General features: G+C 42.4%; 4 protein-coding genes across 6 annotated transcripts in view; 2 read left to right on the forward strand and 2 right to left on the reverse strand.

The window, feature by feature from the left end:
• The window catches only part of LOC132997179 (basement membrane-specific heparan sulfate proteoglycan core protein-like), a 31,296-nt gene extending 30,609 nt beyond the window's left edge, over window positions 1-687 (forward strand). The window contains exons 20-21 of the mRNA XM_061067424.1: window positions 432-573; window positions 660-687. Of these exons, the coding sequence (XP_060923407.1) occupies window positions 432-573; window positions 660-687 (170 nt within the window). The remainder of the gene's footprint in view (window positions 1-431; window positions 574-659) is intronic.
• Window positions 688-7,626: 6,939 nt separating this feature from the next.
• Window positions 7,627-17,420, reverse strand: LOC132995803 (UTP--glucose-1-phosphate uridylyltransferase-like). Of its 3 annotated transcripts, none has more exons than XM_061066022.1 (10): window positions 17,401-17,420; window positions 14,017-14,132; window positions 12,962-13,069; window positions 10,979-11,164; window positions 10,684-10,817; window positions 9,985-10,282; window positions 9,703-9,900; window positions 9,250-9,492; window positions 8,297-8,401; window positions 7,627-8,000 (listed from the first exon to the last, which is right to left on the reverse strand). In XM_061066022.1, the coding sequence occupies exons 2-10, from the start codon at window positions 14,113-14,115 to the stop codon at window positions 7,893-7,895; spliced, it is 1,479 nt and encodes a 492-aa protein (XP_060922005.1). In that variant the 5' UTR covers window positions 14,116-14,132; window positions 17,401-17,420; the 3' UTR covers window positions 7,627-7,892. The 3 variants fall into 3 exon arrangements, with proteins under 3 accessions (XP_060922005.1, XP_060921997.1, XP_060921988.1); XM_061066014.1 differs by lacking the exon at window positions 17,401-17,420 and adding an exon at window positions 15,620-15,848; XM_061066005.1 differs by lacking the exon at window positions 17,401-17,420 and adding an exon at window positions 15,620-15,848 and having other exon boundaries at window positions 14,017-14,141.
• A 2,803-nt stretch (window positions 17,421-20,223) lies between these two features.
• Window positions 20,224-22,076, forward strand: LOC133028876 (tripartite motif-containing protein 16-like). Its single transcript, XM_061095915.1, has one exon. It carries the CDS (start codon window positions 20,224-20,226, stop codon window positions 21,904-21,906), a length of 1,683 nt encoding a protein of 560 aa, XP_060951898.1. The 3' UTR covers window positions 21,907-22,076.
• Window positions 22,077-24,622: 2,546 nt separating this feature from the next.
• LOC132995934 (malate dehydrogenase, cytoplasmic-like) overlaps window positions 24,623-25,579 on the reverse strand; it is a 6,560-nt gene continuing 5,603 nt past the window's right edge. The window contains exons 8-9 of the mRNA XM_061066186.1: window positions 25,559-25,579; window positions 24,623-24,931 (exon numbers count right to left, since the gene is read on the reverse strand). The exon at window positions 25,559-25,579 is cut by the window's right edge and continues 69 nt beyond it. Of these exons, the coding sequence (XP_060922169.1) occupies window positions 24,809-24,931; window positions 25,559-25,579 (144 nt within the window). The 3' untranslated portion in view covers window positions 24,623-24,808. The remainder of the gene's footprint in view (window positions 24,932-25,558) is intronic.

Genomic DNA, 25,579 nt, shown 5'->3' on the forward strand with positions numbered 1-25,579 from the left:
CATAGGTCAAAGGTCAAGACAGATACAGGGTTAGAGAGACAATCTGAAGCTTATATTGATTAGAGAATCATTCCCCAAAGTCTAATGTCACATGAAATTATTCTTTGTATTCATCCTATAGGACTGACCTGAAGTTGATATTATTTATGATCATATGCTCGGACTGACATCATCATGATGTCACTGTGATGTCACTGTGATGTCACTGTGATGTCAACAAACGATGTCGTCCCTCTGACGTTTCCTCTGTAAAATGATGCAAAGCCTAAATTGACACCTTTAATTACAAATGTATTCTGGTAATATTATGACCTTATTCCCAAAAAACAGAAGTGACTGAGATGGAGTCTCTGCTGATGGCTTCATGTTTTTAATGCTCGACAAATTTAAACCATTAGTTTCTGTTTCACACTTCATGTCACGTTTTTCAGATTCCTATTCGTCAGTGTCTCTCACAGTGAGTCCGGACTCAGTGCAGCACTTCTATGATGACAAGATCCCTCTGACCTGCAAGGGAGACTCTGATAAACTGAGATTGTGGATTTTTACTGAAGACGAAGAAGGATTGTTCGAGTGCGAGTCTCCGGAGAGAATCACAAGCTTCACATGGAACTTGGCAGATTTTCCTTCTGGAGTTTTCTGGTGTGGATCTGGATCAGAGATCAGCAACGCAGTCAACATCACTAGAGGTTGTAGTTTTTCATTGAATCTATTCACACTGTGCATGTTTCCAACATCCCATAATGTGATTTAACGGTAGAGTAACTGAAAGTGGGGAGCACTGCCTCCCTTCACTGCTCCTGCAGGAGCTGCACCCCCCACATGTACCAAGGTGCATCACATCCAACATGATCTCTGGATGAATTTCCCCTTCTTTATTTACACAAACCACACGTTCAACGCCCAGAATCAGCTGTGAGAGTGTGTCCGTCTGCGTTAAACAAGCAGACATCACGTGACTGTGTGGACGCCACAGCCCACAGCGCCACCCGGAGGCTGTTTCCCTCTCTCTACTCAAGTGGGAGCTCTTTTGGTTGGAGAGCAGGACTTATTGATGTCACATTCAGATTTAGTGATGCTCTCACTCTAAACCCTGCGCTCACACTCAACTCTCCCCTGCTTGAGCTCAGACGTCCTGCTCTTGAAGCCAGGGCTGTGTATTGAAACCAGATGTTTTTCCAGCGCACACACAACGTACAGCTCATGGACGTGAGAAGCAGGATTTAACTAAAAGTGCATTGAATGACTTTGGCTCCACTTTAACATCTAATATTTAGACTTATGCTGTTTATATACGAGCTGAATTATCAAGTTGTTCACATTGTTGATGGTTTTTTAACTGTTTACAGTTTACAATCATGATGTTCTCCTGGAGAGCCCTGCCCATCCTGTGACTGAGGGACAGTCCGTTACTCTCAGCTGCTCATGGCTCGGACCAAACCTCGATTCCAACTTCACTTTCTACAAAAATGATGAACTCCTCCAAAGTGATGTCAGAAGGAAACTGGAAATCTCAGCTGTGTCAGAGTCAGATGAAGGTTTCTACAAGTGTGAACGTTCAGGAGACTTCTCACCGGAGAGTTGGATGTCAGTGAAATGTGAGTGTGATCAATATGAGGTAGAAGAGGAGTCTCCAGGTTGAGAAGTAGATTCAAAACTCTTCTACTCAGTATTTTCACTGAGACGGTTTCTAAACACCAGCTGCACTTGCTCAATACACTTAAAAAACTTTCCCACGTATTTTTACAGCTGGAAACTAGTTTTTTACACATATACAAAGTATTTCTACAACTACAAACCTTTTTTGCACATTTTTTTTTCACGTCAAAATGTCTGCTGAAGTGTTGGTTCTTTGTTTGCTCACGTCATGGATCTTTCTTTGCTCCTCACTGCTCCTCCTCTGATCAGTGACTCCTGCAGCACCTCCCTCTACGTCTCCTGTGCCGCTGGTCGTTGGGCTGGTTGGAGGCTTCACACTGATTCTCCTCGTTGGGCTGGTTGGAGGCTTCACACTGATTCTCCTCCTCTCGCTGCTGCTGTTGTGTTGGTGCAGGAATTCAAAGAGTGAGAGCTGCTCTGGTTCATTTCATTTAAATCAAACTTATTCCAAACTATTGTCACGATAATCATGGAGCAGAGGTTGAAAAATAAAATCATGTAACGTGATCATTATTGTCTTTTCCACAGATCTGTGTTGTGACAGGTTGGTTCCACTCTCTCTTGTTTCATCTTTCAACAAAACATCAATACTTTACTTTTTCTGTTTCATTCACTTGTGATTGTTTGACTGTTTCAGGCTCAGCCAGTCTCTGAGAACCAATCAGAGCTCAGACCCAACTGTCCACCACGATGAAATCCAGCTGCCAGTGTACTCGTCTCTTCTCCACGGTCAGACGTCCTTCTCCTACTGAACGCCTTCACAGCTATTTCTAACTTGTTGCTTTTCAGAAGAACCTAGTCACAAAGATTCCAATTACATTTCATGTTGATTTGATTTTTTATTGACTCGTAGGTGACGACTGCATCTATGAATCAATCAGAGGAGACACGGAGGAAGGTACAGTATAAAATGTGTCTCCTGCAGAGAAGTCCTCAATGAAAAACCTTCTGGTTTCAGGTGGACGGGCAGATGAGGACAGAAATGTCCAACACAATGTCATGACATCAATACACACGCGTGGTTTTCAACATCTCATTTTAGTCACATGGTCCAAAGACAGACATTTGGACTTTTCAGTTGAGTCTGAAGCAGAGTTACAGGTGGAAAGGTTCCTCAGACCCGGCTCCAGACCAAAGCACCAGAATGTAGTCAGACCCGGATCAAACTGAACCAGGGATCGGTTTAGCTGCGCCCATATAATGTTTGAACAACAAGGACGTTCATTTGCATTGGAACACGTGTGGAGCACCTGAAGCTGCTGATGCTGGTTGTGATAGAGATATTAGAGTGGCAACGAGATCCACTAAATGAATAAAACAGTGGTTCTCCACCTTCTCAAGTCGTTTTCTGTCTGATCTTCACAGGAACCCGAGGTGATCCAGAGGAGACGTCTGACTACGCTAATGTAAATCCACATTCAGCTTCAGGTACAAATATTAACAACTGGCTGTTCAGCTCCTGGCTCATGAGCATTTGAAATAAACCTTAACTGAAACTCCATCATATCATTATTAAATAGTTCTTGTACGATAAGTATGCAGTTCAATTGTTGTCTAAAATTTCAAATCCTATGTGTAAAACTATGAACGGCCTTGATCATGTTGTACGGTTGAAGTATCAAGTGTGTACTTTAAAAATGGATAGTTATTGTCACTTTGTTTCAGGACGCCTCTGAACGGTGCATCCTCCAGAAAACAAGAACATGAAAATCAACATTCATCCTTAAACACCTTCACATATTAGACTCACCAGTTTTGTAACAGCTCATTGGAAAGAACAACTTGATCTGGATTGAATTTCAGTATAAAGGAAAAAAAGAACTGCTGTGATATTTGCTTTGTGTTTTAGTCAATATTTCAATTGGCTGATAAGGGCCTTTTAAGATATGCACCGATATGAAAAGGTTTATTTTACAGGATAAACAATGTGCATTTTGAGTACATTTTACATTGAACATTTTTTGTCTTAATTCAAGTTCTATATATTCTGTCGTATTTGTGTTTTCTTTCAATTTATCTTTTTTTCTTCATGAAATATTGTTTTACTTAAGCTTCATTACAATTTTATATATAAGTGATAGTTTTTTACTCCTTGATATCGGTATCTGCATTGGCCCCTAAAAAAAGCTTATTCTGTATATTTTTGCCGCAATCATGCAACTAAAGTTTGAATGCAACCTGTGATGTTTTCCATTCGTACGTATAAATATGTCTTTGTTATTATTCACCAATGACTCAATGGAGGACGATGTCAGAAAGGACCTCGTCTGTCTGTGTGTTATGTTCCATATACAGTCTGTGGTGATGTGTGATTATTTCCATGGCTCGTAATTCTCTGTTTGATGAAAACACTCGTCTGCAGACAGTTTAGCTTTTTGTTTTGAAATGTGATGAAATGTAACAGATTATAATTCAAACACATAATTGAATGTGTTCTTTCTTTTATCTTTATTAAACTTTGAAATCCCACCTGGACTCTGTCGGTGTGTCCTGTTTTATTTTGAAATCGCTCACCTCACATGTCCCCGGTGTGACTTCCTGTCTGAGTGGGAGCTGGTTTCCTTCTGGTCCCACCAGTGTCTCCTCAGCCAGTTGCTCATGTCTGCAGTGGTCAGCTGGTCTTTGCCCAGTGAAGCTCTGCAGCTGATGGATGTTTCCTCCACATGACGTCTCTGCTCTGACCGATGACTCCGGCTTTCAAGTGAAGACAAGAAGGTTTGTGTTTTATTGTGGCAGGAAACTCTTCTGTTGAACATTTAAACCTTTGTCTCAGTGGGAAGACTTTTCTCCCACCTGCAGGTCTCACCATCAGCCATATGGTGGCGCTGCAGCTTTAGATTTTATCTATGAATTATCTTTTGCAATAATCTCATCAAACCCTGATGAAAAATAAATGTATTTGGCGCATTTAACCAGAAACTTTATCATTAATAACTACAAATGAAAATAAAACACAAATGCAGCCAAATATATAGAACATGAAAGAATATGTTATTCTTTAAAATAAATAGTTTTCTTCTGTGTGGATCAGCAAATAAACTGTGATGCAACACGTCACTTATATCTGCTGATTCTTATTAACCAATTTAAAAAGAGTTAATCATCACTTGTGGCTGCAGGGGGCGCTGTTCTTCGGTAACAGTTACATAGTGTTGCTTTAAAGAGATCTTTACTGAACTGTGTGGACTGCTGCAATGAGTTCAAACCAGGACTTTTCATATATATATAGATATAGATATAGATATAGATATAGATATAGATATAGATATAGATATAGATATAGATATAGATATAGAGATAAAGATATATATCTATAGAGAAAGTTCCTTTTGCATCCCGCTGTTAGTTTTCACACTGATGGTTTTATCTTCCCTGCACATTTGTATTTCGGCCACTGGAGGGCGCTCTGTTGGTTTCCTCTCTGTTGATGTGTGACTCACTGTGCTTCAGTGGCTGTTTGCATGTGAGTGCACGTGATGCATGTTTATTATCACTGGAGGATGTTGAAGTGGTTTTTTCCTCCTTTTGGAAGAAGCTCTGTGTTTCTCCTGCTCAGTTCATCATGGATCATGCAACGTCAGTGTGTTGTCTTTTCTTTCATTGTATTTTAATTACAGACAAATGTAAATTGAAAACTTGAAACCCGATTGTTAGAAATATTGGAGTGAAATAAACACAGTGACAGTGTTGAGCTCTTCTGGTTACACTGCATGAAAAGACGCGTTTGTGTCATTAAGTGCCGTGGAAATTGTTGGCAAATTTTTCAGTTAACGGGTTTTCACACGTATCTGCAGGCAACAAAAGAAACTCTCAGGAATTACAAGTTTCCTGCAGGTTTCAAGTCTGATAATGCTGGGAGTTGACCCCCCTGCTCCTACGCCTATCTGGAGGCTTTCACATGCAAATGACAATGCTCTGAGCTTCACAACTGCAAATCAGGACAGTTTCCCTCAGAGCAGATAACACCTCTAGAGGCACCAACTAAACTATCTGGCTTAAAATATATATAAAACCTGAAATTTTAAATTGTTCTTAAATAAGTAAGTGTGCTATAATGAATTACATTGTATACCACGAACAAAGGTCAATGCTGTCAAATGAAACAATGCACTTTATTTCAAATTTTTATTGTCATCCAAAACAATCCTGAATCTCAACCACTGTACAGAGTGGCATGATTACAGTCACTTTTTCAATTTTGCTGGTTAAATGCACAGAGGATTTGTTAACCACACATCTACCAGCAATCCGCTCAACAGGAAGAAATGATGCTGGGTATGATGTGTCTGTGTCCTGTAAGCTCCAAACTTCTCTCGGCTTTCCATAAAAATATCTGTCCTCCCAAAATACTGGCATCATATTCATTTGCCATTGACAGCTTTTATGTCAATGGCAAATGAATATGATGCCAGTATTTTGGGATACTGCACAGCGGTGCAGGGTGCAGACGGCTGGGGAGTCACGTGCACTCCTCCTCAGATCTGTGCTGTAACCATGACTTTGCCTTCTTCACCATCTGCTCTCCTTCTCCAATGGATCCTTGGCCTCCGGCTGCATGGCCTACGCTCCACAGGGAGTCTTCTTCACGTGTTGTTTTATTGAACACGATACACGACACCACATGTGAGTGTTTCCACCGTGATACACTGAACTAACGTCTGAGAAAATACGTCCAGACCTGAGCAACAATCTCGTGAACTAAGTCAGAGCTGGAGAACAGGGCCGATGTTTATCTATCGTAGAAACACATTATTATTACATATTTTATTTTCAGGTAAAGGCGCCGACGAGTGACGAGACTTGAGTATCAGGCTTTAACTCAAGCGAGCAGCAGTTAGTTAAGTTAGAGAAAGTTGCTAAATCAAAGCTGGTGATTACGAAATCACCAGCTTGAGCAGCCACTGTTACTTAATATATCAGTGGCTGCTCAACCAGGCTTCATTAAAGTGGACGTGTGGTAACTGTGTCCGTCCGTCCGGCTGGTGGAAGGACTGTGGGACGCCGGCTCTCTGATGACCTTCTTCCTGGTTCTGGTTCTGGCACTGGGAGCGGCCTTCTCCCTCCTACTGGGAAGACTGGTTTGAAAACTGGGAAGAGGAAACGTCAACAAGAGTCTCCGTCTGGCGTTGGGAAAAATCTGTCAAATCTGTATCGAACCAGGAGGGAGGAACCACTGGTTCCAATGAAATGTAATTTTCATCCTCATCCAATATGAACCTGAGTTCAGCACTTTGAATTAGGACTTTTATTTTGTTAACACGTTCAGGATAGTGAAGAGCTGGATTCTTTTCCATTTGACCGTTTACTGAAGTGTTTGTGGATTATTGAAACATTAAAACGTTTTCACTATAAGAGGTTTAAAGAACAGGAATTCTTTCTTAATTATTTCACAGCGTCAAGTTTGCACTTTCTGCTGCTTTTACTCTGAAAACATGATCTTTCATTAGTAATCGACAGGATTTGTGATTTAACATCATTATCATCATTTAGATATGATGGTGTTAGTATAGTTTTTGTTTTTAAATCATCATTGCAGCCAAATATTTACATAAATAGCGAAAGTTACTGTTTTTATTCACTGCAAGTTGATCATTGAAGTTTTGTTATAATTTATCTTTGACTCTTTAACCTAGTAGTGGATTTAAAGTTTTTTTTAATCACCGTTGTTTTTCTTTGTATTTTGTGTTTGTTCGTCTCAGTTTCTTTACAAATCATTTAGTAAAATATCAATGTTTTTTGAGCTGAAAACATTTTTATGTTATTTACATTAAATGATACATAAAAAAGATTCAAACATCGTGTTTGCTTTCATTATAAAAAGTGAAATGAATGCCACATAGTGTGATTGTGTGTGTGTGTATAATGTATATATTCAACTTGTTGGGCCGTCTCGTTATGAATAGATGTTCAAAAGATTCGCGAAATCCTGAACTCGACACTAAACAAAACCCCGAGACTCACACAACACTGTGTTCAATTGTTTTATTCATATTTATTAACATGAGAAAGTTGCCTCAGTCGGCTCAGACTCGGTCGTTTGCAGTTACAGCAACTTTCTTCCTGCAAAGCTTTATGAAGAATCAGGAGGGAGTTTGACCTTTGACCCTTTCAGGCTAATTTTACATTGAAACAGACACAAAAAACTGTGACAGACTGTTTCCTGTCGTTCATCTCCCAAGAGAAGAAAATCCTTTTCACGTCTCTTCAAGGTGGCTTTCTCTTTTCTAAAGGCCTCAGTGGTCGAGGATCCGCAGGTTTCCTGAGACGATCTTGTTCTCCAGCATCGCTCCGGCAGGAATATCGATCCTGTCGCCGTGATTCGCGATGATGATGACGGTTCCCTGGTGAACGTGAAGAGAACGTTTTATCAACAACACTGAAGATGGAGTAAAACGTGACCTCCAATCATCAAACAGACAAAGGCGACAGCGAGAAGCAGCAAATCATCACATTTGAATGAAACAATATTTTTTTCAGAATCGTTGCCGGTTGATTTGTCTTCTGCTTCATATCGAAGATGCATTTTCATTCATTTCAATATCGTTTAAAGGCAACAAATAAAATTAAACATAATTTAAATTATAAGAGTTAAAGTGACGTTTGAAATGGTAAAAGAGAGTGAGGGAACGTCCTTGACCTTCAGGGAGACCTTGTTCCCGAAGGTGACGTCCCCGGACACGGTGAGGTGGTCCAGCTCCAACATGTCCGGGATGTTCTCGAATCTGGACAGAAACTCCTGAACCTGCAGGACCAAGAGACAAAACTCAGGGAAGACCTCTTTTAACTTTCACTCTTTTTCGAGGATGAACTTTTATGTGAGTAAAATAATACATGTTCCATAACTGTGATAAAGAAAATCTTATATCTAAACAAATAATAACCAAACATGATAATATCGTGGAAATATCAAACTTCTCTAGAATCTTAAAGGAGACATATTATGCCCATTTTACCACAGTTGATATGGTTCCTTGGGGTCTTAATGAAATGTCTGTAACATATTTTGGTCAAAATACCACAAGGATCATTTAAAACAGCACCTGTTGACCCGGTCTAAAACAGCCCTCCTCAGATTGACCTGTTTTGAGTGCCTAGCTCCGGTGAAGATGATGGCGATGGTGGTCCAAGGCCATGTAGCGAGACTCCCTACATCGGTATGGTGTGACTATGACGTGACTTCTGGTCGTAATCCCATTGGACGCACTCTAGCGTATCGTTTCTGACATAGAGGAACCACAACAAATCGCGGGAGTTGTTTTTTTTCCAGAGTTTTTGGGACGGTACACACGCCAGATACTCAAATGAACGTGTAGAAGCACTACCAAAGTGGAATTTTCATAATATGTCCCCTTTAAATCATCATTTGTAGCCATGGAAACTGAGAAAGACTTTGATCGGGATATTTAAATTGTAATATCACGATAATTCAAACGTTTACTTAATAAGAACGTGAAGAAAACTTCCATGAATCTGTTTATCTCAATGACTCTTGACGACAGGATCAAATAATCTTTAGCTTTTTCCTGAAATAGCGAGAGAAGTGAAGCTGATCAGTAACACAACGTGATCACAGGCCCAATGAGCCGTCACCTTGGTGAAGGAGCTGCCCAGCTTGACGTGCGGCGTGGTGGGGAACTCTCTCTTCTGGCTCATGGTGAGCGAGCCGGCGTCCAGGCTGTACAGGTTGGACATCACCAGCAGCAGGTCGGACGAGGTCTTCACCGGCAGGAAGCGGCTGCGCGGGACATTCACACCCATGGCGTTGTTGAAGCTCTTGATGGCGGCGCCCACCGCCGTCTCCAGCTGGATGACGTTCAGGCCGCCGTCCAACGTCTGGGGAGAGATTCAGGGTTTTAACATGACAGCTTCAGATAAAGGTCATAAATGTTTTCAAATGATTCATTGACTCTGAATTAATCTCTTTTGCAACATTTTTAACTGAAATACTTTTATTGTGAAAATACAAAATCTTCTCTTTGGTATTTCAACATTGATAATATGAGTGTAGTAATGATGAGGTCATATGACGGCGGCGTGCGTTACCTTGGGGTTGACGATGATCTCCAGGTCCAGGTGGTTCTGCTCCTGCAGCCTCTTGACGGCGGGCAGCGAGATCCACAGGTTGTTGGTGTTGAAGATCTTGAACTTGGTGACGGACTTGAACTCGTCGACGTGCGCCTTCGGGACCTGAGCGATCTCCAGCAGCCGCAGGTGGTCCTCATACTGGATCAGAGTCCCGCCCTGCGCACAGGAAAACAGGAAGCACTGAGAGGCTGCGCGCAGAACAAACCCCGCTCACGTCCGAACCCGCGCGGCGGCGCTGACCTTGACGTCGGCTCTGGTTTTGTCGGTGACCTCCATGATGAACTCGCAGCGCCTGTCGGCCGGCTGACTCATCAGGTGGCGGAGGATGAAGAGGTCCACGGTGGCGCCCAGGTTGTCGATGTTGGAAACGAAGATGTACTCTTTGCCCTCGGCGAGGAGTGCGTCCAGCAGCCCAGAGTTGGAGAAGCTGGCGTAGATGTCTCCGTGACCCGGCGGGTACCAGGCCTCCGCGTTCTCGCCGCTCGTCCCCGTGGTCCTGGCGATCGGCAGCAGAGACTCCTTGTTGATCCTCGGATACCTGCAATGTTCACAGCTCAGACTGTGACCTGTGTGTGTCTGTGTGTGTGTGTGTCTGTGTGTGTGTGTGTCTGTGTGTGTGTGTCTGTGTGTGTGTGTGTGTCTGTGTGTGTGTGTGTGTGTGTTTGTGTGTGTGTGTGTGTCTGTGTGTGTGTGTGTGTGTGTGTGTGTGTGTGTGTGTGTGTGTCTGTGTGTCTGCGTGGTACCTGCTCTGGTTGAACGTGTGTGTGTGTGTGTGTGTCTGTGTGTGTGTGTCTGCGTGTGTCTGCGTGGTACCTGCTCTGGTTGACCGTGTGTGTGTGTGTGTGTCTGTGTGTCTGCGTGGTACCTGCTCTGGTTGAACGTGTGTGTGTGTGTGTGTGTGTGTCTGTGTGTGTGTGTCTGTGTGTGTCTGCGTGGTACCTGCTCTGGTTGAACGTGTGTATTTTGACTTTGTAGTGTTTGTATTTCATCAGAATCTTCTTTGTGTCTTCGTCTGTGTTGAACGAGTTCATCAGAACCAGCGGCACGTTGGTGTCGAAGGTTTTGTTCAGATGCTGAAAAACAAAACCACAACACAGAATTTTGGCTATTTTTTAATTGTCGCTGCGTCTCGCTGCGTCTCGCTGCGTCTCGCTGCGTCTCGCTGCGTCTCGCTGCGTCTCGCTGCGTCTCGCTGCGTCTCGCTGCGTCTCGCTGCGTCTCGCTGCGTCTCGACCTCGATCTGCTGCACCGTCAGGTCCAGGAAGGTGTTCTCGCTGCGGACGCTGATCAGACTCTTGGGACCCTTGCAGCCCATGCTGGTTCCCAAGCCGCCGTTGAGTTTGACCACAGCGAGCTTGTTGAGGCAGGAGGCGATGTCCTCAGGGAGACCTTTAGCTCTGATCCTCTCGTAGGGCTGGATCTGATGTGAAAAGACACAAACTGAAAACATTTTATCTGGAAATATCTTCTACTCTGAGTCAATTCTAATAATATTTGAATGTGAATAATATTCTGTTGTATTTTTGTGTTTTAGTAACATCGACCGGAAACAACTTCATCATCCAATCAACAGATCTTGAGTTTATCCACGTGGAAATTAATTTGTCTTTTTAGTGATTTTAGAAGTTAATTTCTAAATCAAAATAATCAGACATATTTATGAGTGCTGTCAAACGATTAAAATATTTAATTGCGATTAATCGCATTTATGTCATAGTTAACTAAATTAATCGCAAATTTTTATCTATTCTAAATGTCCCTTCATTTATTTTTTTCCATAATTTTTTTTCGTTTTAATGCTCTTATCAACATGGAAAAGTGGATTGGCTTGCTTTATGCAAATGTTTTATTTATTTGAAAAACAACATTGCCAAACAGGGCGGTACAAAATAAAATTATAAAGTGCACATTTCAGGTAAACAAGGACTCTCCCTATAGTGCAGTTAAACCATGGCTTAATATTTTCTTTTTTTCAAGTTTGCTGTGAACATAGCAGTCAGGCTCTTATTTCAGAAACAATGAACCGTAACAGTTTGGTTACCAATAAAAGGTAAGCGTACTACTTCTTTGCTTTCAGCCAGCTACTCAAACAGACAAGCAACAAAATGACAAACAAACAAAATACACAGGCAAGTGTCGGCCTACTTTGAAATAAATTAAACACAGAACTTTGTAGGGCTATTTGAGTCCTCCTCATGTTTGTGGAAAATGTATAAAATAAGAAGTACCCTATTTTTAAATAAATAAAAACATATAGCTGCAGCCTCATAGTGTAACGGACTGGGTTTATGTTTATGTTTGGTTTTGACGTATGTTCAGTAAAACACTGTGTTGAAGGAGCGTTCTGATGTCTGAGGGTCAGTGAAGGGGTCGGGGTGGGACATGTGACTGTTTGGACCAATAGGATGGGGTTGTTCGGGGATCGGGGCTCAATGAGGAAGTGAATTGTTGTTGATGTGTGCGAGTGACGGAGTAAGAGCGAGAAGTGCACATGTTCGACTAGAGGATAATAAAAGCTACTAAACCACGAAGAAGTTCCGTGTCCTGTGTAAGCAGGGACGCTACGATAGCTTCAAAATATATATTTTAGTTGGCGAAATATTAAAACAAAAAGTGAGAGCAGGTCAGACTGGATCCGAACACAGATACTGAAGCTCTGCGTTAATCTCGTGAGAAAAAAATTGACGGCGTTAAAATTGGTTTGCGTTAACGCCGTTAATAACGCGTTTAACTGACAGCTCTAATATTTATAGAACTGATTTCTATGAGTGTGTAAAGGTCACAGTTGACCTGTGACCTTTATCGACATGTGTCTGTGTGTGTTTGTGTTATCTGTGTCTCTGTGTGTGTGTCTGTGTGTGTCTGTGTGTGTCCAGCAGTGTCCAGCAGAGTCCCACAGGAGATAAATGTCACCTCCCTAAAACCAGACTTCGAATGCTGCAACGGTCAAACTATTCTTAGTCCTTAACCTTCACTGGGCCTGAGAATGTGTGTGTGTGTGTGTGTGTGTGTGTGTGTGTGTGTGTGTGTGTGTTGTGTACGTTCTGGTCAACACTTTTCTCTGAGCTCAGGTCTGGTTTCGTTGGCTCGTCCTGCAGCAGCTGCCTCATTTAAAGGAGCAGTCCGCGGAGACGCTTGTTTGAAAGGATCAGTTTCTTCTCTGTGTGACGCTGCACCAGGTTTTTAAAAAGCCTCACCCCAGGTTTCCTGTTCTTACCGAGTCCTCTGGCGGCCGGTTGATCTTGGCCCAGTCGACCGCAGGACCTTTGACCTGAAGGAATCTGTGGAAGAGCTTCTTGAATCCATCAAATTCTTTTCTGGAGATCTGCAACAGAACAGACATCAGCTGCTTCCACAGAAAACCTGCTCAGTGAAAAGAGAAGAACTGAAGGAATTATCTCCAGGTCCTTAAATACATACATACACATATACACACTGAACAGTATCAACAAAAAATATTGATATCAGACCCAAAGAATCTATTTCTGTCTAGCTCTATATTGTTCTCGATCATTTTTTAAAATAAAATATGAATTATCATGGATGTCACACTTCCTCAGTTATAAAATAAAGATCCAACACATGTTCCTCAGCAGGTGAACATGAGTCGGACGGTTCACAGAGAGACGTTTGAAATGATACGTCCTGTGTGTCGGGTGAATCCACCAGCGTTCACAGGGCAACACAACACGAGTGTGTGTCTGTGTGAGCCTGTGTGTGTCTGTGTGTCTGTGTAAGTGTGTTTCCTCAGGACCTCTGGGTCGTTCACCTCATGTTCCACCAGCAGGACCCTGTGTGTGTTCAGATAACACGATGAACTCTCTGTGATCAATAACCACAAATATTTGTTGTACGGACGAAACAGTGCGTTCGTGCAGTTAAGAGCAAGTGTGTTGGCTCACACACCTGAAAGCACAGGTCACATGACCGTTCCCTGGTCATGAGATGTAAACAGGAGTCTCCTGTGCAGTCGGTTGCTTAGTAACAGAAACAATCAGGAAGAGAGAACATCTCGACATCGTTTAGGAAAAAGTCTCAGTTTCAAGTCTCTGATTTAAAGGCTGGAAAACTCTGCCAGGTGTAACCATAGCAACAGTGATGCAGTAACCTTCTAAATGGAGGAACAGAACCGACATGAACACAAAAACCCAGAACTTCAAACTGTGCTTCATTAATCCAAAAGATTAAAGAAAAGATTTGAACCGTGTGGCTGCAACTTTCTTCTTATCTCTGAAAGAACGAGCGGAATGAGTGAATGAGCTGCTCTCTCACCTCCGCCTGCGGCTCGGTGGCGGTGTGGAGCAGCGCCTCCAGCTCCCGGTGCATCGAGTCCTCGTGCTGCTGCCGGAGCTCTTCCTGGAACTCCGTCATCACTCCTCCGGCCAGGTCTGCAAGCGCTCACACACAGACGGCAACTCAGCAAAACCAGGTCAAGACATTTAAAACAAGTGGTTAAAAACTTCAACTGTCCTCCAAAATAAAAGCCAGATATAAAAGGTTACTGTGGGAAAAATAAAAGCAGGTTTTTATGTATCTGAGTAAAGTGAGTAATTAAAAGTACTACAACAAATGAACAATCACCAGCACAAAACACACCAGATACTTTCTTCTAAAATCAATAAATATCTGATCTGACCTTGAACGACCTCAAGCTGAAACAAACTAGGACTTTTAAAAAAACACACAATGTTTTTTAGGGGGTAAACTTTTTCGAATGAGTTCAATCCCTCATTTAACTTCTTGTTGGAAATTCAGGGATCAAAAATAAAAAAGACGATTACAACAGAACCACACGTCTGAAAACACAACACAACTTCATGTGAAAACTAAACTTATGAAACACAACCAACTGTATCTGGATTTAAACACACAGGTTTATAGAAACATCATATTATGTTGATTTACATTTTACAGCTGCGACTGTTTCTCAGGTTCAACATAAGAACTTCTTTAAAATGAATCAGATAAAAGTAAACTTGAGGCTGGGGGATAATTATTGTGATAAATACCTGAGTAGAAATACAGATCTATAAATGTTTGATATAATTAATTTACATGCTGAGACAACATGTAGAGAAATGAACTGAGTTATTTATTGTGTCAGCTTGAGATTAGTTATGATCTTCCAATGTTATTTCTGAGTGTTGTGAACAGAGACGTTTGTTAAAGTTTGTAACTGTTGCGAGTGAAGTGTTGTCGTGTTTTCTCGATAAAGACGAATCCAAAGCAGCAGTTCAACGTCTCATTTCTTTGACCGTCACTCAAGAGCAAAACCTTATTTTTTCAAACTTGAAAGAAACACGGTTAATATTCTCACAGAAAAACATAAATTGTATTAAATGTAGGCGTCGCTGCGTTAGGTTAGATTAGCTTAGCTGTTAGCACGCTGTCGACCTGGGTTCATTTCCAGGCCAATGCAAATGTTTCCTACATTTCCGTTACGATTAGTAAAATATCTATTCATCTATCTATCTATCTATTTATCTATCTATCTATCTATCTATCTATCTATCTATCTATCTATCTATCTATCTATCTATCTATCTATCTATCTATCTATCTATCTATCTATCTATCTATCTATCTATCTATCTATCTATCTATCTATCTATCTATCTATCTATCTCTCTCTCTCTCTCTCTCTCTCTATCTTCATGTTAAACACTTTCTTCATTTTCTGAAGACAGAAAATCTTTCTCGTGTCTTTTGATTAATTCATTTTGATCCGTTTTCTTAAATCTCAGAACGTCTTTCTGAGGTCAAAGTGACGATCAATGCAAACAGGAACACAACTTGTTGTCATTCAGGAGACAACAACCGCCAGAGTAAACAAACATCTAAATATTACATGAATGTCATGAATCTGTTCACTTACCAGCTACAAGTAAAGACATTTTATTGCTGTTGAAAAACCCTGAACAGTGAATGATTAGATCTGAGGACAGGAAGCAGCAGGCGTCTCACAGCGAGTCCATGAGTTTGAATTAAGAATAAAAAAGTTAAAAATGGTCCCAAAGATAAAAACTAGAGTTCTCAGCTGTCAGAGGACAACACACGTCCTCGTCATCCTCAGCTCAGAGGAAGGTCACAGATCTGCAGCCCCGAGTCGGAGCTCGACACAAGGCCTGCCCACACACACACACACACACACACACACACACACACACACACACACACACACCACACACACACACACACGGCCAGGGTGTGTGTGATTGGTGTGTTTGTGTCCTGCCCACTCAGTGGTGTGACCTGCACGTCACACACAGTTTACATCATCACACACAATTTAAAAACAATTTAACAATAAGTTTTAGCGCATTGACAAAACACGTTTAATCAATTAAATCTCAGAAATTGTCCACAGGGTAAAAGTTTGTATTCAATATTTACAGTCTAGTGGCGCATTAGACAAAGTAGCTGACCTTGTGATCCACTAGAGGGCGCTCAACACCAGCTTGACCTGTCATGGCAGTAATGTTACGTTTTGCGTTTTGGACGACGCTAGCAAGCAAAAATCACGACAGCGATAGTAGTTTGAGAAGCGGAGTGTCGACATGTTTTGAGTTCTACATCGTAAACAGTAAAGTTTCCGAACAAAGATGATTGTTTACAAAGCGCTGTGCAGCCATTCTGACCAACTTTTTGGTCACATGACCTTAAAACATGTGAGACAGATGTTCTCCAGCGGCAGAGACACAACCACACAATTCAGCTACATATGGAATATTGTCTTTAGTTTGGTCGGATCTGGACGTTGTTATGATCAGTTCTGATTTAAAACTACACAACTTCGACTGGACTGAATAATAATTGTTTAGTTTAACGTCAGAAAGAACAGGAAGTTAAAGAGGTTTAAGATATTTAGATTTGAAAGGATTCATCAATGAATTTATCATTAATAAAAATAACTTCGCTGATAAACACTGACTCAATGTAGTTTTTACTGTAATGACTGTGTGTCATTTAAATAGTGATTTGTTGTGTGTTTAATGTTTGTGAGTGTTACACACACACACACACACACACACACACTCACACACTCACACACACACACACTGACAGACTCTCTCTCACACACACACACACACACACACACACACACACACACACACAGTCTCAGTACTTTTATATTTTCAAAGTTAAATTTTAGTATGTTTTCAAACCTCATTTTATTTATTTTATATTTTATTTATATATAAATATATATATATATATATATATATTATTTATATACTATATATTCTGGTCTCTCACCTCAAAGATACACATCGTCAACAGGGGACACAAGGACACAATCAACCCGGGGACATATACACCCCACCCGGGGACAGACTCTTACCGGGGACAGACCGGGGACAGACCGGGGACAGACCGGGGACAGACCGGGGACAGACAGACTCTTACCGGGGACAGACCGGGCACAGACCGGGGACAGACCGGGGACAGACCGGTGACAGACAAACTCTTACCGGGGACAGACCGGGGACAGACCGGGCACAGACCGGGGACAGACCAGGGACAGACCGGGGACAGACCAGGGACAGACCGGGCACAGACCGGGGACAGACCGGTGACAGACAAACTCTCACCGGGGACAGACCGGGGACAGACCGGGGACAGACAGACTCTTACCGGGGACAGACAGACTCTTACCGGGGACAGATCGGGGACAGACCGGGGACGGACAGACTCTTTCAGCGCGTGCAGCTAACTGACAGACTAACGTCCTGTCGCCCCGCCCCCAAACGCTTCTGACGTTCAGTATAATAAACCCAGCCGAAAACGGTGATTGGTCTAAGGCACCTGTCAATCAACGTTGGACCTGCTACCAAGACCCGCCCACTTCCCCTGTAGCTTCAGACTGGATTCTTGTTTCTTTTTTAATTATCAATTTAAAACAAAAACAATCAAGCGTTGATAACTAATTAGTTTTATTTTCACTAAGGAAAGTTTTACTATATTTTTTAAATAATTGTGCTTGATTCTCATGATTTTACATCAGTTTTATTTTGTCAAGATAAAATTATAATTTTTTGTTAAGTAAAATATTTTGGCCTTTTATTCATTATTCGGTATTTTTCCATTTTAGCCTCCTGTTATAAATCTTCTACCTGTTGAAAGATATTTTAATATTAATATTTCCCGGTGTCTCTGACATGTCTTTTCTCAGTTGTCACTGTTTAATAAAAAGTATTTTCAGTTTCCCTGTTGTTTCTCGAATCATAAACTTTTCTTTTCAATGACGATACTCATAACGAAGAAAAAAAAATTGTTTTACAATATAATAGCTGGATCTTTCATTTTACCTTTATTTGTTCAAATTGAAATACTCTATATTGTACTGAAGTTCAGTACTGTCAAATAAATAGTATTCATTAGCCCTGAATAAAAATAAATATATATTCATATGTGTGTGAGTATGATGTACTGTAGATTTCGTATAAACTTAATATGAAAAGTACTACGTGTTACTGCAGCTTGCAAGTAAATGTTGTGGAGTAGAAGTTTATATCAAAAAGTACTTAGGTACAGTAGTTGAGTAAAAGTACTTCGTTGCAACTCAACTCTTTGACATTGCGTTGGAGTAGGAAATGTTTAAAAATGTGTTTTATAACCAAATAAAGAGAGAAAACTGAGTTTATGAATAAATAACAGGAAGCTTGATGTTCAGACTGCTGCTGCCCCCATGTGGTTAAGATAGGAACCTGCAGAAATCCCTCAGCACACGTGGATCTGACTTCAGGTTGAAAAGGATGATGATGATTCTCTTTATGAAAAATAACTTTTCAAACAACAAAGGTCAGCTTCATAATCTGTCTCATTTTCATCCCCAGTTTCACAATAAAACACACCAAGGATGACGACTCGGTTTCTACAAACTAAACAGCTCCAGTTTCTTTTAAATTCCAGCTTTTTAAAATAGAATTTTTTTTAAACAGCACTCTTTTTTTTTTTCACAAAGTGGTTTTCAACAGAATTACAACAATAAGAACTAGAAATGAGGCAGGAATATTGGACTAATATTCATTTAGTGCACATGAAGAGACGAGGCCTGAAACACAAAGATACCAAGACCACAAAATCCACGACCCTGCAGCAGTGTGTAGGACCAGCTTAGTCTGACCTGAGTGAATTAATGAGAGTTGATCAGCTGTGTCGAGTCATCAGTGTAGAAACAGACTTATTTGGATGCTGGAAGTGAAAGTTGAGTCAGGGAAATTGTCAGGCGTGTTCGTTTATCCTATATATGAGAAGATGAGCCGAACTTGGTTTTGTTCAATCAGGTATTTATTTAGAAAGCAATGAAAGGTATGAATCAGCAAAACAATGGGCATCCAACACACTGCCTGGTACGCTAGCAGGACCGGACAGTCTCGAGTCGTATCAGAGCCCAACAGACAGCCGGCGCCTGTCTATTTTATAGCAGCTGTTCTTCCTCCTTGGAAGTGCGCAGGCGTAGGCCCTCCTCCTGGCATTTGAATACGGAAGTAACAAGGAGCCACTCCCAAGCTCACTCCTCCTTTGATAGTTGCTAGGCAACCTGTTAACTTCTTGAAAGGCCTTGAACCAACTGATGCCATGAGGGGCAGTGGAGTTTACAATTGGAGAAAAGATTATTATGTTTCTGCTTCATCAAAATATGTCCTGACTGTGTAAACATTAGGATCCTCGAAACCAAAGCAACAAAACAGAATTAAATCAACAAAGTCACTCTGTCCGACCTCCAGAACTTATCAGACAGCTGTTCGAAATCTAAATGATGTTGAATGAATCTATGGGAATTACGCTTTAATACAGAAGTTAGAAATGAGGACAAGTTCAAGTTTATGATTAACACCAAGCAGCAACGGTTATTAAAATCATTTGTATGAAGGCATAATATCTAACTAAAACAATTTATGCTTCCCCCCCCTTTCTTTATTGCAAACAGTTTCAGTCAGACCAACACATCACCTTAAATATTAAATTCTAACAAGCTCCGCCTCTTCGTTCTTCACTGTGGACGAATGTCGCTCGCTAAATTAACTAAATTACACTTATAGATGTTTGACAATTAATGTTGAGAGATAACTTTAGTTCATGATTGAGGGTAAAAGGATATTTTTTAACATGTACGTTACACTGTGGGACCGTGGTGTGGCTTGAAATTTTAATGATTCGCCAAAAAAGAGGGATTTATTATTATTATTAATATTTATTACCCTATCACCACCAAACTTCTGTCTCATGATCAGAGTCCAGGCCTGAACAGCTCTATGCGTCCATGTTTAAAGGCAGCTACCTTTAAACAGTGTAGCTGCCTTTAAACAGTTTGACAACACTGCTGAGGAGAGGTAAGACCAGACTGTTGCTCTTTTCAATAGTGTGATAGTAATAGTGTGTCAAAAAGAGGAAGTGAACGAGAGGGGGAGGAGCAGAGATCTGTTTCCGTTCAGAGGAAGTGAAACTGTTCTTCAGTCTCTGGCAGCAGCTGAAATGGAGCCGCAAGAAAACCACCTGGAGAGAGAAAGGTTCTGCTGTTGGATCTGTGAGGATCTACTGAAGGATCCGGTGACTACAGTCTGTGGACACAGCTACTGTAAGAGCTGTATTAACACCCACTGGGACAAAGAGGAGGAGAGAGGAGGCTACAGCTGTCCTCAGTGTAGACAGACCTTCACACCGAGGCCTGTCCTGGAGACAAGCACCATGTTAGCTGATTCACTGGAGGAGCTGAAGAAGACTGGACTCCAAGCTGCTCCTGCTGATCACTGCTATGCTGGACCTGAAGATGTGGCCTGTGATGTCTGCACTGGGAGAAAACTGAAAGCTCTCAAGTCCTGTTTGGTTTGTTTGGCCTCTTATTGTGAAAAACACCTCCAGCATCATCTTCAGTCAGCTGCATTGAAGAAGCACAAGCTGGTGGAGCCCTCGGAGAAGCTCCAGGAGAACATCTGCTCCCGTCACTACGAGGTGATGAAGATGTTCTGCCGCACTGATCAGCAGTGTATCTGTGATCTCTGCTTTGTGGAGGAACATAAAGACCACGACACAGTGTCAGCTGCAGCAGAAAGGTCTGAGAGGCAGAGAGAGCTCGGGCTGAGGAGACAAACAATCCAGCAGAGAGTCCAGGACACAGAGAAAGACGTGAAGCTGCTTCAACAGGAGGAGGAGGCCGTCAATGCCTCTGCTGATAAAGCAGTGGAGGACAGTGAGGAGATCTTCACTGAGTTGATCCGTCTGCTGGAGAAAAGAAGCTCTGATGTGGAGCAGCAGATCAGATCCCAGCAGGAAACTGAAGTGAGTCGAGTCAGAGAGCTTCAGGAGAGACTGGAGCAGGAGATCACTGGGCTGAAGAGGAAAGACCATGAACTGAAGCAGCTCTCAGACACAGAGGATCACAACCAGCTTCTACACAACTACCCCTCACTGTCACCACTCAGTGGATCTACACACTCATCCAGCTTCAGGATCTGTCCTCTGAGGGACTTTGAGGACGTGACAGCAGCTGTGTCCCAGGTCAGAGGTCGACTACAGGACATTCTGAGTGAGACAGAGACACAGATTTTACAGATTGTTTCTCAAGTGGATGTTTTACTGCGACAACCAGAGCCAGAGACCAGAGCTGACTTCTTAAAATATTCACAGGAAATCACACTGGATCCAAACACAGCAAACAAGGAGCTGTTATTATCTGAGGGAAACAGAAAAGTAACATGGACGAGTAAAAATCTGTCTTATTCTGATCACCCAGACAGATTCAATTATTGGTATCAGGTCCTGAGTAGAGAGAGTCTGACTGGACGTTGTTACTGGGAGGTGGAGATGAAGCTGGGTTTGCGGTGGGGAGAAGTTGGTGTAGCAGTCACATACAATAATATCAGCAGAGCAGGACGCTCACGTGATTGTGAATTTGGATACAATGATAAATCTTGGTCATTAGATTGTTATGGAAACAGTTATGACTTTTATCACAACAACATCCACACTCCAGTGTCAGGTCCTGTGTCCTCCAGAGTAGGAGTGTACCTGGATCACAGTGCAGGTGTTCTGTCCTTCTACAGCGTCTCTGACACCATGACTCTCCTCCACAGAGTCCAGACCACATTCACTCAGCCTCTCTGTGCTGGAGTTAGGGTTTATGATGGATCCACAGCTGAGTTCTGTAAACTCAAATAGACTCGAGTCATTAAAAGCAGTGATTTAGATTCTGTGTGTAAATCTTTAACTTCTTTTGTCTCCATGTTTGTTGATCAAAGTTCGTCGTGGTGACGTTTCTGCTCCGCACAGAGATCAGCTGTCAATCAAACACTGACCTTCCTTCATCACACATATTTAGTTCTCACTTTGTAAAGACAGAAATCTATAATTACACTGACATGAATGTGTTTGAAAGAACCGGAGCACCGAGCGCTGGGGGGCCCTGTTGTAGTTCGAAGGATTTACATTTCCATTTTGGGCTTTTTCAGGGTGAAATTACTGTAACTTTGGTTATTCGAGGGTCAACGTCCCTCAAACTACATGTGTGCAGCAACAGCCGCCCCCCCCCCCCCATCCCCCCACACCTGCAGACATTCAGCTGGTTTTAAGGTATGGGCGTGGCAAAATAATGTTGGCCACTACGATTGGCCAACATCTACAAAAATCTATAGGGACGTGTGCCTTTTCATAACAAACAAATAAGTCTCTTGGATAGATATGCTAGACCAAACAGGAAGCCCGCCATTTTGACTTTAATGGCTATTTTGGCCATTTTCCACATTTGTACTTTGACGAACTTCGTGATTTCATCATACCGTGTGACCGTGGCCTGGCGTCAAAGTTTGATTACACGTCATCAAAACACGAACTTTTGTATCTCAGACATATTTGGTCCAATCAAGTTCAAACTAGACATGTAGGACAAGAGTCCACTCCTGAAGACCTCTACAAAATCACAGTGCCCCCTATTGGCTTTAGGAAGTGAAGCGTTTATCCTTGCCCGGTGCGCAAACACATGCAACGCAGAGACTTGGTCATCGAACGCTCTCTCTTCACCGACCGCAACAGGCTTGAAACCGACTGTGCTCGTTTATTTATATGTTTCACTGTTAGTTTATTTATTATAAGATATGATGAGATAAGATAATTAAGATTATCTCTTCTTATCCTAAACTATTTTCAATTGAAATGTTTTATTAAACATTCATGAATCAATCAATTATTTTGAGGAAAAAACGAGAGAAAGTATTAATTTTTAAATTCTGATTACAACTTTTAAATAAAGGAATAACAAATAGCAAAATCAACGTTACAAGAATAGCTTAAAGGAATTTTTAAAAGGTAAAATGTTGGAAAAAATAAGTTTTATAATCTACACTGAAATCTGGGCATGTACTGTCGGAAAGGTCACCGGCCTAGGGAGAAGAAGAGATGAGAGGAGAGTGACTCAGGAAGTGGAGGTGTGCACTGGTCCTGATAATAATAACATAACATAATTATAATACAAAAAAAAAGAAAAACCCCTGAACGGAACCAGTTGCTCGTCCACGGTCACTTCCGGCCCACCCAGGCGTCCCAGACCTCTAGCACCTGCGCCAATTTGTCGGTGGCTCGTCTTGCGCTCGTCGAGGCGCAGCAGTCTGGAGAACGTGTGAAGGACTTTTAGGGGAATCGCCCGGCCGCTCTCGGCGTCCCACCGGCTGGCGGCAACCTCGCCCCGGGACCTGTACACGCCGGCTGAGATCAGCAGCCCTACGGTGGCGTGCAGGACGGTCTCATCCATCCTTTACCAGCCGTCGCCGTATTTTCGACAACCTTCCCGATTCGTCATCTCCAGGATGATGTTCTCTACCGTCGACGTGACGAACAGGTGGAACGTCGAGGCTAGGTCACCGCCGCAGGACGTCGCGTGCATTGTGGGGCCCGGGGGGGGGGCGCCGATGGGTGTAGCGGCAGCGCTTTGACCCGCAGCAGAGGAGGAGGAGGTGGAGGAGGAGCAGCGGCCCTCCTCTCAGTTGTACGACCTGGAGGACCATGCTATTTCTCTGTTTCTGGACAGGAAGCGCTCTCTTTCCACGAGTCCGGTGGTGGTGGTGCCGTGGTCTTGTCCTTCTTCTTCTCGTTCTTCATCCTCCAAGGATGACGAATCTGCAGCAGCATCACCCACTGGGTCGTCGTCTCCGTCTGCTTCTCCGTCAGTTTCTCGGTCTTGCTCTTGCGAGTCCTCTTCGGGATCAGAGGATTGTTGCTGGTAGAACAGCTGTTCGAGAACCTGTTCTCTGGTGAAAAGCGATTGACGTGACATTGTGTAAATTCCAGCTTTTTAAAATAGAATTTTTTAAAACATTATTCTGTTTGTAGTTAAAGGTTTTATTTTATTAAAGCCAGTTTTGTATTAATTTATCATTTCTGCCTCAAGAGGAATTTCCTCAACATGGGATCAATTGAGTTTATTTCATCTCATTTGTGACGGTTTTTCATTTAAAAAAAACTGAGGCAGTTTCATCACATCTTTGAAACACGGTTTTATTGTTCTGAGGGTTTTAGTAATTTTTAATGGGTTTTTTCTAGAAGCACTTTGTTTTGAAATGTGCTATATCAATTAGTTTTGATCTGTTATTTTCTTATTTTGGACAGATACAAAAGGTCAAATAATTTATTTCATAAATCATGTTAAATTGGACTTTTCTTATGCGATTATGAATTTTCATTGGAACATTTTACAGCTTGATGTACGACACCGACAGCTGTGAACACGAGTGAAGCACAGAGGAGACGCCATTCTGGTTCTGTGAGTTTCTGTGGTTTTATTGGTGACAACATATCGGTACAGTTCCTGGACGGCTAATGTGCGTTATCTGATTATCATCTACGAACACAGATGTTCTCTCAGCTGCTGTGCAGGCGGGGGGGGGGGGGGGGGGGGGGGTGTCGTTACACGGTTTTCTGAAAACCTGGAGAAGTGGCCTACACACACACACACACACACACAGACACCAGCTGGGACGGTTATAATGTGGAAGGGGCTTCGTCTTCAGAGCCGTGAACAGCAAGTCTTCAGGGGCACGACGTGTTGCTGTTGACCAGCAGGGGGAGACAGTCACTGGGACAGGAAGTCCATGGCGGTGTCTCGCTCCTCCACCAGCTCGGCCGCGGTGGCGTCCATCTTGGCTCGGGAGAAGTCGTTGATGGAGAGACCGTCGACCACCTTCCAGGTCTTGTTCTGTGGACGAAGACACATCAAGCTTCTTGAACCATGCTCCACGTTCTCTTATTCAAATTATTCATAATAATAATAAAACAACAGAATATTTGACCATCCTCATAGATCTGTTCACGATGAGGAGACACAGCCCTCCTCTCTCCAAGCAGAGCCACGGTCGGGTTAGAGATAAAGGAGCAACCAGCAGTACACTGTAGAGTCTACACTCAGAGGAACACTCTCCAATAAACACAGAGGACACAGCGTGATTCAGAATTCATGTTTTCATGGATGTGCTGGTTCTGATTGGAATGAGTGACGCAAGGTGAGGGAGAGGAACTGAGATGCTGAGGGAAAGATCTTCAGACTTGGGTGTTGAAGATTCCTCACGTTACTCTGTCAACGTTCATGCTGTTTCCTGAGGTTACTCTGATTACTCTGAGGTTACTCTGATTACTCTGAGGAAGAACTTCTCCTTTCACCAGCTTCGAGAAAACTTCCCTCACACTAACAAACTGTTCACAGAAGGGAAACTGCTCCTGACTTCATATTCAACCCGGACACATGACTTCAACTTCCTGCAGATGTTTTTCCACGTGTAGATGAAGCTGATTGGCCGAACAGGGGGAGGGGGGGTGGGGTGCTCACCTTGATCTGGATGGGGAAGGA

This window comes from Limanda limanda, chromosome 2, assembly GCF_963576545.1.
Source record: "Limanda limanda chromosome 2, fLimLim1.1, whole genome shotgun sequence".
NCBI classification, from domain to species: Eukaryota; Metazoa; Chordata; class Actinopteri; order Pleuronectiformes; family Pleuronectidae; genus Limanda; species Limanda limanda.